The sequence below is a fragment of the Molossus molossus genome, unplaced genomic scaffold, assembly GCF_014108415.1.
Source record: "Molossus molossus isolate mMolMol1 unplaced genomic scaffold, mMolMol1.p scaffold_m16_p_5, whole genome shotgun sequence".
In the NCBI taxonomy this organism is placed as follows: Eukaryota; Metazoa; Chordata; class Mammalia; order Chiroptera; family Molossidae; genus Molossus; species Molossus molossus.
In genome coordinates this window covers 61,762,289-61,779,093 of record NW_023425388.1, presented here as the reverse complement: position 1 = coordinate 61,779,093, position 16,805 = coordinate 61,762,289, and the positions used below count along the sequence as shown (strand labels likewise).

Below are 16,805 nucleotides of genomic sequence, written 5' to 3'. Positions count from 1 at the left end.
CCCTAGCGGGATCCGAACCCGGGACACTCTGGTCTGCAGGCCAACACTCCAACCGCTGAGCCAAAGCGGCCAGGGCAGTGGGCCTCTTTTATCAATGATGAATTCCTGCCAGATTCTTGGCTGGATCTGAGGATGCTCAGATGAGTAAGATGAATGGTTTGGGTTCTCAAGGAGACGATGACTGAGTTGGTAACAGGCACGAGAACACATGAACAGAATAAGAGCTGTAAGTGCTACTGAAGTGATACAGAGGATGGCGGACGCGATCATGGCCTGCGCATGCAGACACGCAGTAAATAGCTGTTCAATGAACTTCAATTGATATTTATTGAGCAACTACTGTGTGTCAGGTACCATTCTGGGTGCTGGAGATACAGCAATGAAGAATATGGATAAAACTCCTGCCCTAGCATTCTGGTGGAAAGAGCTTGTGTTCTCCTATCAAATATGGACAGAAAGATAGATGGATAGATAGATGGATAGATGGATGGATGGATGGATGGATGGATGAATGGACGTGTCAGGGGAAAACCATGAAAGTCTTCATAGAGTAATGAGGCTTGAACTGATTCTTGAAAACTGGAAGACGAGGGGTTGGTCAGGGGACGGTGTGGCATGCCAGAGGCCCTTCAGAAGGAGCGGCACAGGGAAACCCAGGAGGTGTCCATCAGTCAGGGCTCTCTGAGATCTTCAGGTGGTCCCCTCTGGGTTGAGTGTTGAGGGTGGGCATGGGACAATGGTGGGGAGGCAGGCAGTGGCCATGACACTTGGATTTGTCCCGCAGGTCACAAGGAACCAGCGAAAGATTTTCAAGAACATTCATAACAAAGACACTAATTCAACACAAGTCAGTGAAGGGTTTACCTACTGCATTGATTCTGCTCTCAAAGCCCTTGTGTTATAGTCTCACTCTCTGCTACAAACAATTCTAGGACAGTCACACAGAAGAGGCAGTGTCGCCTACGCAGGGAAGAGCTCGGACACAGAAGTCCAAGAAGCCTGACTCAAACCCCAGCTTTGGAATATCATGTGGACTTGGGACAGACACTTTACCTCTCTGAGCCTCAACTTTTCATCAATAAAATGGGTGTATTACTCACTTCACAAGCTCAGGTCTCTGAGCAGAAAACTCGAAAGCAGAAATCTATACAAGAGTCATAGCGGGTTCCCCCCCAAAGGAAAGGAAGGCCTTGTTTCCCTAAAATAGAAAATACTTTCATCACGATCTAAAAACCCAATTTTATTTATGTCATAAAAATGAAGCTTTTCTTTTGTCACTGCCCCGAGAAAAAGAGGAAGAGGCAGCTCACAGAATCTGCACACACATTTTCTGCGCCATCAGTTTGTGTGCTGCGGTGCGGCCCACCCTCTCCCTGCCCCCACAGCATCCCCCTCTCCTCCCCTTCCGCCGCCCACATACCTCTTTGGAGCACCAGGCACATTTTGGGTGGATTAGCAGACATTCTTCACAAGAGGTGGCACTTCCTCGAGTGCATTCATTGAGACCTTCAAAGCAAGATAAAGATGCACCAATGAGTTCCTGGCCATAATCCCTATTGATGAGGCCTTTGACTGGGACAGGAGGAGGAGTCATACCCTCTTAGTATACAGAGGGTCTGGGTCAAGGCTGCAGGGTGCAGGCCCCAGTGCTAATTGCAGGTTAAGGCTCATGGGCTGAAGCTAAACACTGACATTTTGAAGCGTCTAGCGTGCATGCTCACCTGTGTTAGCAATTCCCATTTCTTCTGCTTGGATTTCTACCCCCTTCCCTATAACATAGCAGGTTCTCCTTCACTGAGGGGGGAATAGGCCCCTTTTCAATTAGTCAGCCAAATAGACAAAAAAAAAAGTACCAAAAGGAAAGAAAAAAGAACAACCTCCCTCAGGCATAAGAAACGAAAACCCCAAATTGGGAGGTATCAAATCCAGTGTACTGAAAGAAGCTTGTACAGCCCTTAGAGAATTAAGTAGCCCAGGACTACAATGCTGAGTTACAATAAAGGAAATCCATTAATTCAATACATCTACTAGTAGGTCAAGTAACACAAGCCATATCATCACCTCAGCAGACAATGAAAAAGCATTTGATCAAATTCAAAACCCATCCCACTTAAAAAAAAAAAAAAAAATTCAGAAACTAAGATTAGAAGGAAATTGCTTTACTGTAAAAGTTACTTACTTCAAACCCAGGCGACCCCCCATCACATCAATGGTATTGAGGTTAAATCCATTCTCCCCTGCTTCCCCCCCCCCACCTCCCTACCCACCTCCTTCTCATACTCCAACTCCACCACACCCCAATACCCCCATCTCTCCTACCCACTCCCACCCCACCCCATGAGCAGTACAGGTATCCCTTGTGAAACTTATCTTCCTTTTGCTCTCCTTCCTCTCTGAAATATCAGAACAGAGCTCTTTTGACCAAGAGCAGAATTTGATGGTTCATCTCTGAATGAAAATGACTCTATTTGGTCCTCAGAGCACTAACAGACCCACTGGTCTCTCCTGGTTGTTGCCTGGAGGCACGATGGATGGAGTAAGAAAAACCCAGGGCTACCAGCCATAGGTAGTATGGCTTAGAAAGTTAAGGGGGGTGAGCCTGGCCGGTGTGGAGCAGTGGTTAGAGTCAACCTGAGGACCAAAGGGTCTCCGGTTTGATTCCTGGCCAAGGGCACATACCTGGGTTGCAGGTTCAGTTCTTGGCCCCAGTGTGAGAGGGTGAGAGGTACCAATCTATGTGTCTTTCTCACATGAATGTTTCTTTCTCTCTTTCTCTCTCTCTCTCTCCCTCCCTTCCTCCCTCTCTCCTTTCCTCCCTTCCACTCCATCTAAAAATCAATGGAAAAATATCCTTGGGTGAGGATTAACAAAAAAGAAAAGAAAAGAAGGGAGGGGAGGGCAGGGGAGGGGACGGGAGGGGAGGGAAGGGGGGAAGGGAGGAAGGAAAAAGGGAAGAGTGGAAGAGAAAATATAGGAAGGCGGAAATAGTTCCCTATCTCCACTAAACACCATAACGTTTATTGTAAGGCACTGTGAAGCTCTAACATTTCCCTAATTTGCTAATTTTAAGTCCCTGCTTCTCCTTTGTCACCAGAAGTAAAAACCCACAGAAATTGGGTGACCCACACGGTGGGATAAGAATGGTGGCTGGAATAGGAGGAAGGAGAAACTAGCAGGACCGGAGTTGCTGGGGAAAAGGGAAGGGGGCTTTGAGGGTGGAAACAATTGTTTCCACCAGCTGCAGACCCCAACCAGCCAGCATCCTGCTGGGACCCCTGCCTTACACCCACAGAGATGGCACTGCTCAGACAGTATCGCACTGCAAGGGCTGAAGCAGGGCCCCTGGGCACAGCCCTGGACTCAGAACACACTTTTACAGGAAACAAGCTGGGACCAATCACGGTGCGTAATCTCATTGAGCAGGAAGAGCCCATCCCAAGTCCCAACACTGACCAAGAAAATCTTAGAATCTGGCCTGCCTCCTGCTTGCAGTGACTTTTTTTTTTTTAATATGTTTGAATTTTTTTTTTTTACAGAGAGAGGAAAGGAGAGAGATAGAAACATCAATGTGAAAGAGAAACATCAACTGCTACCTCCTGCATGCCCCCCACATGTGCCCTGACCAGCAATCGAACTGGGACCGCTCAGTCCATGGCACAATATTCAATCCACTAAGCCACACGGGCTGGGCTAAAGTGACTTTTTTTTTTTGGTACGTGACCCTAGAGGGAACCGAACCCAGGACTCTCTGGTCCACAGGCCAACGCTCGACCGCTGAGCCAAACTGGCCAGGGCTAAAGTGACTTTTAAATAGGCACTTAAACTTTTAAAAAAGAAAATGTGTGTGGGATACACTTCAAAATGCCAATTTCATTTCTTTGGTCAAATTTCCTTTCCTGTCAGAAACCAACCACAACTGAGGGGGGAGTAATCAAATCTAGAATGAAAGTGACTTTCACCCTGGGCTCCTCTGCTCATCAAACACAAACTCAGGCCCTGGTGGCATGTCGTGTGCTTTGATGTGAAATTATTTCCATAAAATCACGGAACTACAGAACCTTGGAGCTAAACTTTTTTTTTTTTCTTTATTGATTTTAAAGAGAGGAAGGGAGGGGGAGAGAGAGATAGAAACATCGATGAGAAACATCGACTGGCTGCCTCCTGCATGCCCCCCACTGGGGATCAGGCCCACAACCTGGGCATGTGCCCTGACTGGGAATCAAACTGGTGACCTCTTGGTGCATGGGTCGATTGCTCAACCACTAAGCCACACCAGCTGGGCTAAAAATATTTTAAGATGAGCTAATCAAGTCTCCTCATTTTATAGGTGAAAACATGAAAAACAAGAGTGACTTGACACAAAAAGCTCAGTCTACAAGGAGAGGTCAGAAAGGGTGCTGGCCAGCAAGTGGGATACCTGCCTGGTGACCATCCCTGACTCAAAGCCACATGCCCAGTTAGTTCAGAGTCCTCTGGAAGAAATTTCCAACAAGACTGGTCAGAAAGAAACTTGAGATCGGACATCTCATTTATGTCTCTGCTCCAACCCACATAAATTCACACATACCACTTTCTAATTACCACAGCCTCATCAATGAGCTCTGGGAACTTAGGGATGTTGGGGGTTCTGGGCTCAGCAGTCCTTGATTCTGACCCAGATCAGACTGAGCTCTGCTCTTCTGCTTTGCCAGCCTAAAAGACCTTAGACATAACACTGAAGAGGTTCAAATGTGACAGACATCCGGTATGAAAACATACTGAACAACTGTAATATATTTGTCACACTGCAATGCTAACGGTATTTTATTATTACACATTCACATGCAATAGTAAAATAGTTTTATTGCACTCACAATGATTCATCTAGAATTAGGATGTTGTTGGAACAAAATCAAATTCAAGAAAACCTGCACTAAGCATGCCAAGCACAGGACTAGGGGATGCGAGAGGTACAGGGATGAATGCCCCAGGCCTTGCTCCCCAAAGCTCACAGCCTGCCGGGTACCAGGCAGCAGACAGGCATGCACAGGCTGTGTGCCGATACGTGTCACAGTGCCAGAGTTACTCCCTTTGGCATCTCTCCTCTCACCACCTATTACTATTTCAGACAGTTTGGATTTGGCTGGATGAGTCACTCGGCACCAATAGCATTGTGAAAGGAAGGAAGCAATGAATAAAAAGCTAAACAGCTGGAGTTCACAAATGTCAGAGTGTTGTGTCTAGGTCATGGAAACGGGCCCTAGCGGCACAGACGATGGCCACATCTCTCCTTAGTTGCTGCTTGTGTAGTGACTATTCACAACTCAACTTCAACTTCCTGCAGCTCTTAATGTCTCTGAAGTCGGGGTTTATTGCAAACCATAATCTAAAAATATGCTCTCCTTCCGAAACTCATTGACTCACCCCTCTTTCATCAATCATATCCAGGCGGCCACCAAGATGTATGAAACGTTTCTTTCTTCCAATCCAACCCTTCCTGCCTGCCCCCTCCACCCCACACAGTCCAAGCCAGGCCCTCTGCAGATTCTCTGCAGTAACCTCCTGGCTGGCCTCCCTCCACTGTGCGTCTCCCCAGCACACACGTCCAAGGTCCAAGGTCGGACACCACCTCCTGCAGCACATTCCACACTTGAAGTTTCCTCATCCAAAACATTCAGCGGGACAACAGAAGTGAGTGCCAAGCTGGAAGGGCCCTCGTCGCTGGGGGACAGGAGACATGACACGACTCTGCTGGGACGGTGGGAAAGCACAGTGCGTGGATGGGGTGGATACCCTCCCCGGGAAGCACGTGAACAGTGACAGACCACGATATCCGGAGCAGTTCACGTCCGTGCCATCCCCTTCATGGTACAAGCGAGAAGCCAGGCTAGACAAATACAGTCCTGAATTACATTTTAGTCACGGTTTACAAGACTAAAGTAAAAACATTTCAGTATTCTTGTTTAAAAAGGGAGAAAAAAGGGTGGTAAGGTACTGACGTGCTTCTCCCCATGACCTGACCCACACCTACCACATTTGTCACACAGTAGACAACTTATTTCAAGTATAGAATCTAGCAATGAAATGGTCACTGGTTTAAAGAACTTACTGTGAAGAGTAAATATGCCCTAGAAAGGATCTGTCTTAGTTAGTTCATATCTTAGCTTGCCTTTCTGAACATCAGATGTCGGCAGAACACCCAACACTGTCAGCTTTACAGATGTGGATTTTTTTTTTAATGTTTTTTCCTTTATTGATTTTAGAGAGAGAGGAAGTGAAAGGGAGAGAGATAGAAACATCAATGAGAGAGAACATCGACTGGCCTCCTCCTACATGCCCCCCACTGGGGGTCGGGCCCACAACCTGGGCATGTGTCCTGGCTGGGAATCGAACCAGCAACCTCTTGATGCATGGGTCAATGCTCAACCACTGAGCCACACCGGCCGGACCAGATGTGAATTTTTAACATCTTTTCATATAATGGAGTACTTTCCACTTTTTAAAAATGTGCATGCTCTCTATATACTAATATAAAACTTACTGTGATATATTAAGTTAAAAATAAAAGGCAAGCCCTGGCTGGGTGGCTCAGTGGGTTGGAGCATCATCCTGTACACCAAAAGGTTACAGGTTCAATTCCCAGTCAGGGCACATACCCAGGTTGTGGGTTTGATCCCTGGTCAGGGTGCACACAGGAGGCAACCAATTGATGTTTCTCTCTCTCTCTCCCCCTCCTTCTTCTCTCTAAAATATCAATAAAACATGCCCTAGCCAGTATGGCTCAATGGTAAGTGTTGCCCGCGGACCCAGGGGTCCCGGGTTCGATTCTGGCCAAGGGCACATACATCCTTTGCTGTTCATCCCAGCCACGGTTGGGGTCATGCGGGTGGCAGCCAGTCAATGTGTCTCTCTCGTGTCAATGTTTCTCTCTCTCTCTTTCTTCCTCCCTCTTTCTCTACAGCTCTATCTGAAGATTAATGTAAAAAATATCCTCAGGTGAGGATTAAAAAAAAACATATCCTCGTGTGAGGATTAAAAAATAAACAAACTGCCCTGGCTGGTTTAGCTCAGTGGTTAGAGCGTTGGCCTGCGGGCCAGAGAGACCGGGTTCGGTTCCCGCTAAGGGCGTGTACGTCGGTTGCAGTTTGTCCCCAGCCCTGGATGGGTCCTGCGGGTGGCAGCCACTAGATGTGTCCCTTTCAAGTCGATGTTTCTCTCTCTCTCTCTCTCCCTCTCCCTCCCTCCCACTCTATCTGAACAAAAAATGGGAAAGTGTCCTCGAGTGAGGATAAAATAAAATAAATAAATAAATAAATAAAAGGTAAGATGCAGAAGTGTGTTTAGTACTGCCTTTTAATGAAAATGGGGGAGGAATGTTTGTAGCACATGTATAGAAAACACTCTGGATACATGAGAAACCTAGCAGAGGTGATCTCAGCAGGGAAGGGTCTGGGCAATATCCTGCACAACTCGGTGCCATGTGGTGTCCTGGATGGGATCCTGGGACACTGGGTAAAAAGTGAGAAAGTGTGAATAAGTACAGACTTCAATTAATAATAACGTCAATGCGGCAGTAATTGTAACAAATGTCCCATACTAATATAAAATGTTAATAACAGGCAAAACTAGAAGTGAGTATTTGGGAACTCTCTGTACTGTCTTCTCAATTTTTCTGTAAATCTAAAACTGTTTCACATTTTTTAAAAGTTGAAGGGTTTTTTTTGTTTGTTTTTTTTAATGTCATTGAAACCATGGAGGTGGTGAAGAGAGAAATCAACTGAGTGCCCACGATTGTGATTGTATCAGAAACCTAATGTGAGTAGGACCCGGGCAATCCACCTCGCAGCAGGTGAGACAGATTGCCCCCCATCCCAGTCCCTGTATGCGCTATGAGCCAACGGAAGGAAGGAGGCCAATTCTGCTCCAACAAAGGGACGCAGAGAATCCTTTACAGAGGAGGCTGGAATCACGCGATGATAACAGGATGTTCTGCCACTTACTGGCTACACGACCTTGGGCAAGTCACTTTACCTTCCCGGGCCTCAGCATCTTCATGCAAACAACCTGACTACATAGTCCCTATCATAGGTCCTCTCTCCCCCAGAATGTTTCTTCCTAATAAGCTACATACAGAGTCCCTGACCGCAAAACTAGGTGGAGAAGGCAGCCAGGAGGTAGGTATGGACAAGCCCCCCACACATAGCCAAGACTTGTTCATGTATGCATTCAACAAATATGATTCAGACACTGTTCTAGGCATGGAAGGTAGAGACAGATGAATAAAATAGATAAAACCCTCTGCCTCACAAAGCTTACATCCTGGTCAGGGGAGAATCTCATTGGGGAAGAGAGACCATAACAAGGTAAGCAAGTACATTAGATGGTTATAGGAGCTAAGGAGGAAAAACTGAGGAAGAAAAGGCGATAGGAAGAAGGTGGGGCAGTAGTTTTGCCAACTACTTAGTTGGGTGTGGCCCAGGGAAACTTGGCTGAGTGGGAAACTACTGAGAAAAGGTAGAGGGAGCCAGCCCTGCATCTCTAGAGAGTATTCCGGGCAGAGGGAAGGGCCTGCAACGGAAGCGTGGACACCTGCTGGAAACAGCCAGGAGGAGACTCCTGTTGTTGGAGGGAGGTATGCGAGGGGAAGTGGTAAGAAAAATAAAGTCAGTGCCCTGGCTGGCTTGGTTCAGTGGTTAGCGCACTGGCCCATGGACCAAAGGGTTGCGGGTTCGATTCCGGTCAAGGGCACGTACTTCGGTTGCAGTTCAGTCCCCAGCTCTGGCCGGGGTGGTGTGGGAGGCAACCAATCGATATGTCTCTCTCACATGGATGTTTCTCTCTCTCTCCCCCTCTCTCTCCCTCCCACTCTATCTGAAGATAAATACAAAAATATCCTTGGTGAGGATTAAAATAAAATAAAAGAGCCCAGCCAGTGTAGCTCAATGGCTGAGCGTTGACCCATGCACCAGGAGGTTGCCGGTTCAATTCTCGGTTGTGGGCCAAATTCCCTGTGAGGGGCATGCAGGAGGCAGCCAGTCAATGTTCTCGCTCATTGATGTTTCTATCTCTCTCTCCCTCTCTCTAAAATCAATAATAAACAAAAAATTTTTTTAAGTAATAAAAGAAAAGAAAAGTAAAGTCAGGAAAGTTGGGGGCGGGGGAGAGTTCATGGAGAGCCTGAGTGACACCATCAAGACTTGGAAGCCATGGGAGGGTTTTAAGCAGAGTGGCATGATCTGAGTTGAGTTTTAACAGGATCACTCTGGGTCAGAGTTGAGAATAACTCAAGGGACAAGCACAGAAGCTGGTGTCAGCTCTACAAGAGACAAGCAACCATCTCTGAAAAACTCTGGTGGGGAGGGGGAGGGACTGCAGAAAGGAGAGGATAAGCCACCCTACAGCCCCTCCAAACACCTGCCTTAGAGGATGTGTCAAGGCCTGTCTCGGAGCAAACTTTTCATGGTGTGGCCCAGGAATCAGACCCTGCTTTCAACAGAAGCAAGAAGCCTCACAAACAAATGGGCGCCTGTAAATAAAGTGTTCCTTTACATTTATAAAGGCCATTAATCCCACTCCAACTGGAAAGAAAGAAAACAAATCATAGCCATGGCTTTCCAAAGCCCTGAGCCCCAGCCAAATGAAAATACCTGTGAAAAGAGCCCCTACCTCATTAACCCAGCTTCACCCCACCACGTGAAAGGACACTATTATTTAAATACTGTGTAATCATTGCACATTGCTTATATCAGTAAAACTTCTCAGAACGTGTCCATGAACCAGCTGAAGGAGAAAATGTAGTTACCAGGGCAGGCAGGCACAAAGGGCCTTTTGCCAACTACTTAGATATTTTAATTCTCCGTTGCCTCAGTAGCTAAATAAGCATGGAGAACAAGCAGGAGAGGAATACTAATTAGAGCTAATTAGACCCTGCCCTCTTCTGCTTCAATCCCCTTTATATAAAGCCCCCTAATTCAAAGATGATGGAGCCAAAATGTAAATATCTAGGGTAAACAGCAGTCCACCAATGAGGCCCACCTATCTGCATTTCATTGTCCTGTCACTTCTAAACCCATGTCTGATTACCTGAAGAGAGCCAAAACCCACAGCCAAATTCCAACAGCCCCATCACAGACCAAGGACAACAGGGGTGGGGAAGGGCTGCCAACAGTCCCCTAAATAGACTGAAGTACTCTCTTCATTGTAATTTGCCGGGCATCACTAAAAGAACATTTAAAAAATAATAAACGAAGATAGCAAATATGACTAGTCCTGCAATAAAATCAATAGCATATTCCCCACTCGCTATGCATCACCCCAGAGAAATCCTTCCTTGGTTCTGTGGGAAGACCGGTCCTAGGGTCCTGTCCAGAGGCTCTTAGCCATAGAATAATACAGAGAGCAGAAGATAACCCTGGGACAGGGGTCCGTCTGCCTGCCAGAGGCTTGTTTGAAATGAGCACCCTTAAATTAAAAGTCTGTTTCCAGCTGGATTAAGCACAGAGACGAAAGTGTGGTAAAAGCAACGTACTGGCAACTTGGCTAATGGCCTAGGGATACCCAGGCAGGCAGGGCCCTGCAGGTCACCTCTTTCTTTCAATGGGTAAGGAAGGTTTTTCTTTCAAACCATGTTCCTAGTCGCAAGACAGAAACAAGCTCTGGAAAGAGTACCTGCAGGGCTTCAAGAAAAAAAGAAAAGAAAGAAACTGTTTCAAATTATGTTTGAAGTTGGCTCAGCACCACTGGGTAACTGGAACTCACAGCATGTGAGTCAGCCCCTTCGAACCTTGAGAAGTTGCAGGCCTGCAGGCCAGCGATGGGCTTGCTCTATCACCCTTCTGCTGGGCTGAGGTCTAAGGCAACCAAAGAAGAAAAGGGAAACCTGGAGGACGTGGAAACATACCACCACGGCTCAATGTTTTTTCCTACCTAAGGTGCAGTAGGACAAAAGGCACTGGGCCTAAAAGTCTGAGAGCCATGGACAAGGAGGATGAGCAAGTCGCTTCACCCTCCTGGACCCACCCGAAAATGAAGATCATTTTAAGGGTGCATATGAACTTCAAAAAAACAAATCACAACGCAAATGACAAATAACACCGAAAGGATTCTTTGCAACTGGAAACATGAGTTTTTATTAGAATCACAGAATGTCAAGCTGTAAGAGATCTTAGAAGTAATTTCCTCCACCAAGTCCTAATTTTTGGATTTCACAGAACATTAAGAACAGAACAAAACAAAACAGGGGAAAAAGCAGAATTTATATAGGATTGCCAGATTTTTTTATTTTGTCAAAAATGAAAACTACCTTCTGTTACCACTTTAAATCATTAAAAGAAAATAAGTTTCTCAGTAAAAATAAAAATAAAAAATTCAAATTAAAAGACAGTCCTTTCAAAGGCACACTCCTGTGTATGAGACAGGCTACATCTTTTTCTTTGTATTTCCCTGGAGACCCATAAAAACATCAGTGATGGGTACTGGTTGCCAGATGGGTGTTTGGAAACCAATGATCTGTTCCAAGCTCTGTAGTGATTAGTGTCCCATAAAAGGAATCTAGCTACAGTATTAAGTTTGAATTAGGGCCTAAAAAAGTTTTGGTTTGCTCAGACCCCTCCTGCCTCTCAGACAGAAACTTCCACTGCCTTCCTGTGAGACACCGCAGGGGGCCAGTGCTGCCCTCCCTCTGCAGCTAGGCACTAGGCTCACAAGAGCCTCTAATTACGCGGGCGTTGAAAATGAAGGGAGCACCCCAACACAATTATTTCCTACGGGAAAGGGAAAAGAGAAAGTGTGGAGCTTCTGGCTCTTTTTGGAGGGGATGGGAGTAGCTTCACTGCCTCAGAGCCCCAGCACAGCATCCTTTCTCTGGGGCCTCCTAACTGCCACGTCCAGCCCTCTCCCAACTCCGAAAACTTAAAGCAGGTAACACGCTGCAGCCAGCCCATGGCAGTGTCGCGCTAATGCGCGCGCGCGCGCACACACACACACACACACACACACACGCACACACATGCCCTCCGCTCCAGAATCCTCCTGAGTTAGGGGAGAGTGCAGCAAGAAATGTTTGTAAATCGCAGTACAATGCATGGCAGAGAAATCAGGTCGGGTAGTCCCAGGTGCGGCTGTGGTTTGGGACACGGGTCTCCCCTCGGGTTTGCAGTTTCTTCGGGGGAGGAAGCAGAGGGATTACGCCTTTAAAGGAAGGCGGTTGGCCAGGGCGCAGTGAAACTCTTGGATTTGCTATGGGGCCATGAGCACCCGAAGTTCCAGGAGACGAGCTCTCCGGGATAGCCGTGGCTCCCACTTTGGCTCCAGCTAAGACTCCAGGTTTCGCACCTCCAAGTGTCCTTTCCGTCCCGGGACCAGGGCAACGGCGACATCAGTCGGCGCCTCCCAGAAGCCCGCCGCCCCCGGCCGGCCACAAGAGCCGCTTTGTGCCAGGGAGTGCAGAGCCCCGGCCCAAACTCAGGCCGGCTGCGGCCCTCCCCACGCACTGGGCGCGGGCGCACGCCGACTGGGTCAGCAGTCGGGCAAGGCTGTTTACCCAGGGAGGGAAGGCTCCTCCTCAGCCCAGGAGGGGACGGCGGCCGAAGACAGCCCGGGGTGGCGCACGCAACTCGGATCCCCCCACCCCCCACCCGGCTGAACCCCGGCGGCTGCCCACCTGGGAAGGCTCAGACGACGCTTTCCAGCCTCAGGCACCGCCTCCCACCCCGGCCCCTCCAAGACGCCTGCCGGCGGCTGTGCGCACAACCAAGTTTCTTTCTGCGAGCGGGCGGAGCGGCTTACCTGGGAGCGTGGGCACGAGGGCGCAGAGCACTAGGAGGCAGGCGTACAGGGGCGCCGGGGCCCGCGGCATGGTGGGGGCGCCCGCCTCAGCGGCGGCGCGGGCGGCGCACTCTGCGGGGATGTGCGTCCGGGGCTGGTGCGCGGGGGCCGAGGGCCGGGGGCCGCAGCTGCATGCCCGGCGCGCAGCCGGGACTCACAGTGCCCAGGGCCAGGCGGGAGTCGGTGGCGGCTGCGCTGGCCGGCGCCCCGCCGCCGCCACCATCCCTCCCGCAGCGCTCTCAGCGGAGTCCCGAGGCAGCCGCTGCCCTGGCTCGCCGCCGGGACGCTTGGGGCGTCGCCACTCGGGACGGCCCCGGCGGGCGGCTCCGCGAAGAGGAGAGGCAGTCGCTGCGGCCGCAACTTGGGCTCCGGGACGCGCCCCGCGCCGAGGCTCCCCCGAGCGCCGGCACACTGTTCCTCGCCTCCGCCCCTTCCCTCCCTCCAACCCGCCCGGCTCCACTTTCCTCCCCTCTTTTCTCCTCCCCTTCTCTCCCCTTCCTGGCCCCCGCCCGGCTGCCACACGATCAGTTTACGGCGGGGCGGGGCGGGGCGAGCTCCGGGCCCGGCCAGCTCCGCCCCGCGTGGGGACTGGCCTGGGACGCAAGGCCGCGGGCGTCCAGGTGGAAGCACCTTCCGGCGCACTTGGGGCGGGGGTTCTAAAGCCCTGGGTGGGGTCTGGCTGGGCTTTCTCTGCAGCCGGGCGCTGCCGGAAGGGGGCGGGCCTCTCTGCCCCGAGAGCTGGGGTTTCTTTGGGTAGCGAGACTTCTGGAGGGAAGCAGGTATGGTGGGATCCTGCCGAGGCTGTCTCCCCCAAAGCCGTGCCTCCAGCCCGTGCTTGCGAAGGAGGGAAAGAGGCCGTGTAATTGTGAGGCGAGGAGCTTGATGGAGAAGGAAGGGCAAGTGAGACGTGGAGCCCACTTTTCCTCGTTAATATTTTGCCCCTTTCTAGGATTCGCGCCTGGCCAATGTGCTGCTGTTGTTTGTTTTCTTTATCTCGATACACTGGCGGTTTTGGTGTAGCCAAACTGATTAACTCAAAAACAGATGCTCAGTTGAAATTTGACCTTATCATTTACATCCGAGCTGGTTCTGAAATAGCCGGTGAGGGGCCAGGATGGGGAGCTACTTACTGTCCGTGACAACGCGTGCGAAGGACCAGGGCTTGAGCTGGACTGATGAATGGGTTAAGACTGGAAAGGTAGAAGAAAACAGCACACTGCTAGCCAGGCACCGCACTAAATACTTTACCTTGTTAACTCATGTCATACTCCTGGCAACCCTACTGTTATCTGATCAGAAAACTGAGGCACAGAGGCGTTAACTTGCCAGACATGACAGATGCCTTGTCTAAAAGTTCAGAATGTGTTGACTCAGAACAGAAGCAGTAAGGAATCAAGAGTAACGTGGCACCCCGGCCGGTTTGGCTCAGCGGTTAGAGCGTTGGCCCGCGGTCCAGAGAGACCCGGGTTCGGTTCCCGCTAAGGGCACATACACTCAAAAAAAAAAAAAAAAAAATTACATTTGCCCTGGCCAGTTTGGCTCAGCGGTTAGAGCGTCGGCCTGCGGTCTGGAGAGACCCGGGTTCGGTTCCCGCTAAGGGCACGTACTTTGGTTGCAGTTTGTCCCCGGCCCTGGTTGGTCGTGCGGGTGGCAGCCACTCGATGTGTCCCTTCACGTCGATGTTTCTGTCTGTCTCTCCCTTCCTCTCTCTCCCTCCCACTCTATCTGTACAAAAAATGGAAAAATATCCTCGGGTGAGGATAAAAAAAAAAAGAGTAACGTGGCCTTTGCAGGTCAGGAACCAGGGGCCAGGCAGAGGATAGTTCTAACTGCCCAGATTAGGGTGTTTGGAGTTAAATCTCCTTTTGTGCTCCAGTCCCCCAACCACCACCAACTCTACCAAGATGGTGACCCCATGTCAAAGAAAGTAAACTTATAGTACACTGTGCCTGGAGGCAAAAACTCCAGGTTTCCCTGAAGGCCAGTGTTTCACCCTTAACCTACATGCAAATATCATTTGCTCTATAACATCTCCTTATTTGTTTTGATGTAAAAGTTATGCTTGTCTCCAAACATTGTTCATTAAAATTTGTGCTGCAGAGGCTGCCCCAGGTTTATCTTGGGTTTTCTGCCTCTCAGGACAGTGGCCTTGGGCTACTCTTATCCAACCTTGAGAGGCAATGATTATAAAGTGTGGGAAGCCAGTAAAAGAGTTTGAACTGGGAGGTGTCATTTGCCAGGTGGTGATTTTATAAGATTTGTCTAGCAGGGTGGTAAAGGATAGATTACACAGAAGAAAGTTAAGTTTCAGAAACTGGGTAAATACTGCATTAGGTACAATACTAACTTGTATTTATCAAGCATCCTTGAAGTTTAGGCCCTGTGGTGTCTGGTCTTCTGTGCCATCACCGTCCCCACCCCAACATGATGCTTCACTGTTCAGACCAACACAGACCTCTATTTACCTGGACTGCACCTGGAAAAGGTTGTAAATCAAATCTGCCCCCATCCTGTCCTACGTAGGGGTTCCCAACCTGCCCAGACCTGCCATAAGCCACTGAATCCCAAGTGATGACAACACTTTTCCATGCTCCATTATCTTAGAACTGGTTTGAAGATGCCTTTTCTAATTCCTCTGAAGCTTTTGCTTTCTGGTTTGTAGCTTTTTTCTGTCCAAGAACCCTTCATTCTTTTTATTAAGCTGGAGGATGAAAGTGTCCTTCAAATGCTTTGACTTTCTCAAATCAGCAAAGTCAGGGTGTAACAGCCCCCTCGGGAGAGAGAGAAGGCAGTACTTCCCACAGTCACTGGACCAGTTTCCTTTGTGGCTGCCTCCTGAACATCCCATTTCTGATCATTGCTGAGCTTCTGGGCCCCAAGGACGCTGCTGGTTGCATTGGGTTTGACTCTCTAGGTTTGAGCATAGAAAACCCAGAGAAACTTTGTTTCTTATTAGTTTTAAAATGAAGTTAGTTCCTCAAAAAGCGAAACAGAATTACCAGCCCTAACCAGTGTGGCTCAGTTGGTTGGATGTCCTCCAGTGCACTGAGGGGTGACTGGTTTGATTTTGGGTCAGGGCACACGGGGGAGGGGAGGGGAGGTTGCAAACTTGATCCCTAGATGGGGAGTGTGCTGCAGAAGGCAGCCAATCGATATTGTGCTCTCACATCGATGATTCTCTCTTCCCCTCTCCCTAAAAATCAATATAGAAATGTCTAAAAAAAAAAGAATTACAATATGATCCAACAATTCCAGTTCTAGTATATATCCCAAGAATTGAAAACACGCACTCAAATAGATGTTTGTACATCCATGTTCACAGCAGCATTATTCATAATAAGTGGAAGCAACTTAAATGTCTATCAACAGATGAATAGTAAACAAATTGTAGTATCTATATAAAATGGATTATTATTAAGCCTTAAAAAGAAATTGAATTCTGACACAGGCTCTAACATGGATGAACCTTGAAAACATTGTGCTAAGTGAAATCAGCAAGACACAGGACAAATATTATATCATTCTACATATGAGTGAACCTAAAATAGACAAATTCAAAGTATTATATACATTACCAGAGGCTGAAGAGAGGGAGAATGGGGAATAATTAAATAATGGTTATAGAATTTCAGTTTGGGATAATGAAAGAGTTCTGGAAATGGATTGTGGTGATGGATGCACAACATTGTGAGTTAATACCACTGAACTGTATACTTAAAAACTGTTAAAATGGTAAATTTTATGTTATGTATATTTTACCATAATTTAAAAAAAACACTTAAAAATCAGATTAGTTAAAACTCTTCTATTTCACAATTCAGATTTACATGTTAACTCACTCCCATGGGGAATTGTCATATTGTACAATTCAATTTATAATCTAGATCAATGACATTTTACTGATACGTGGTTTAAATGTAATATGCAGGGGGAGGGGAAGTTTGAGGGGGAAAAGACAACCACCCTACAGTATTCACCTTAGTTGAGGTAATATGCTTAAT

General features: G+C 48.3%; 1 protein-coding gene across 1 annotated transcript in view; it reads right to left on the bottom strand.

Moving 5' to 3' along the window:
* The window catches only part of ITGB5 (integrin subunit beta 5), a 126,229-nt gene extending 113,353 nt beyond the window's left edge, over positions 1 to 12,876 (bottom strand). The window contains exons 1-2 of the mRNA XM_036243683.1: positions 12,766 to 12,876; positions 1,421 to 1,506 (exon numbers count right to left, since the gene is read on the bottom strand). Coding sequence (XP_036099576.1) covers positions 1,421 to 1,506; positions 12,766 to 12,835 — 156 coding nt within the window. The 5' untranslated portion in view covers positions 12,836 to 12,876. The remainder of the gene's footprint in view (positions 1 to 1,420; positions 1,507 to 12,765) is intronic.
* Between the last annotated feature and the right edge of the window lie 3,929 nt (positions 12,877 to 16,805).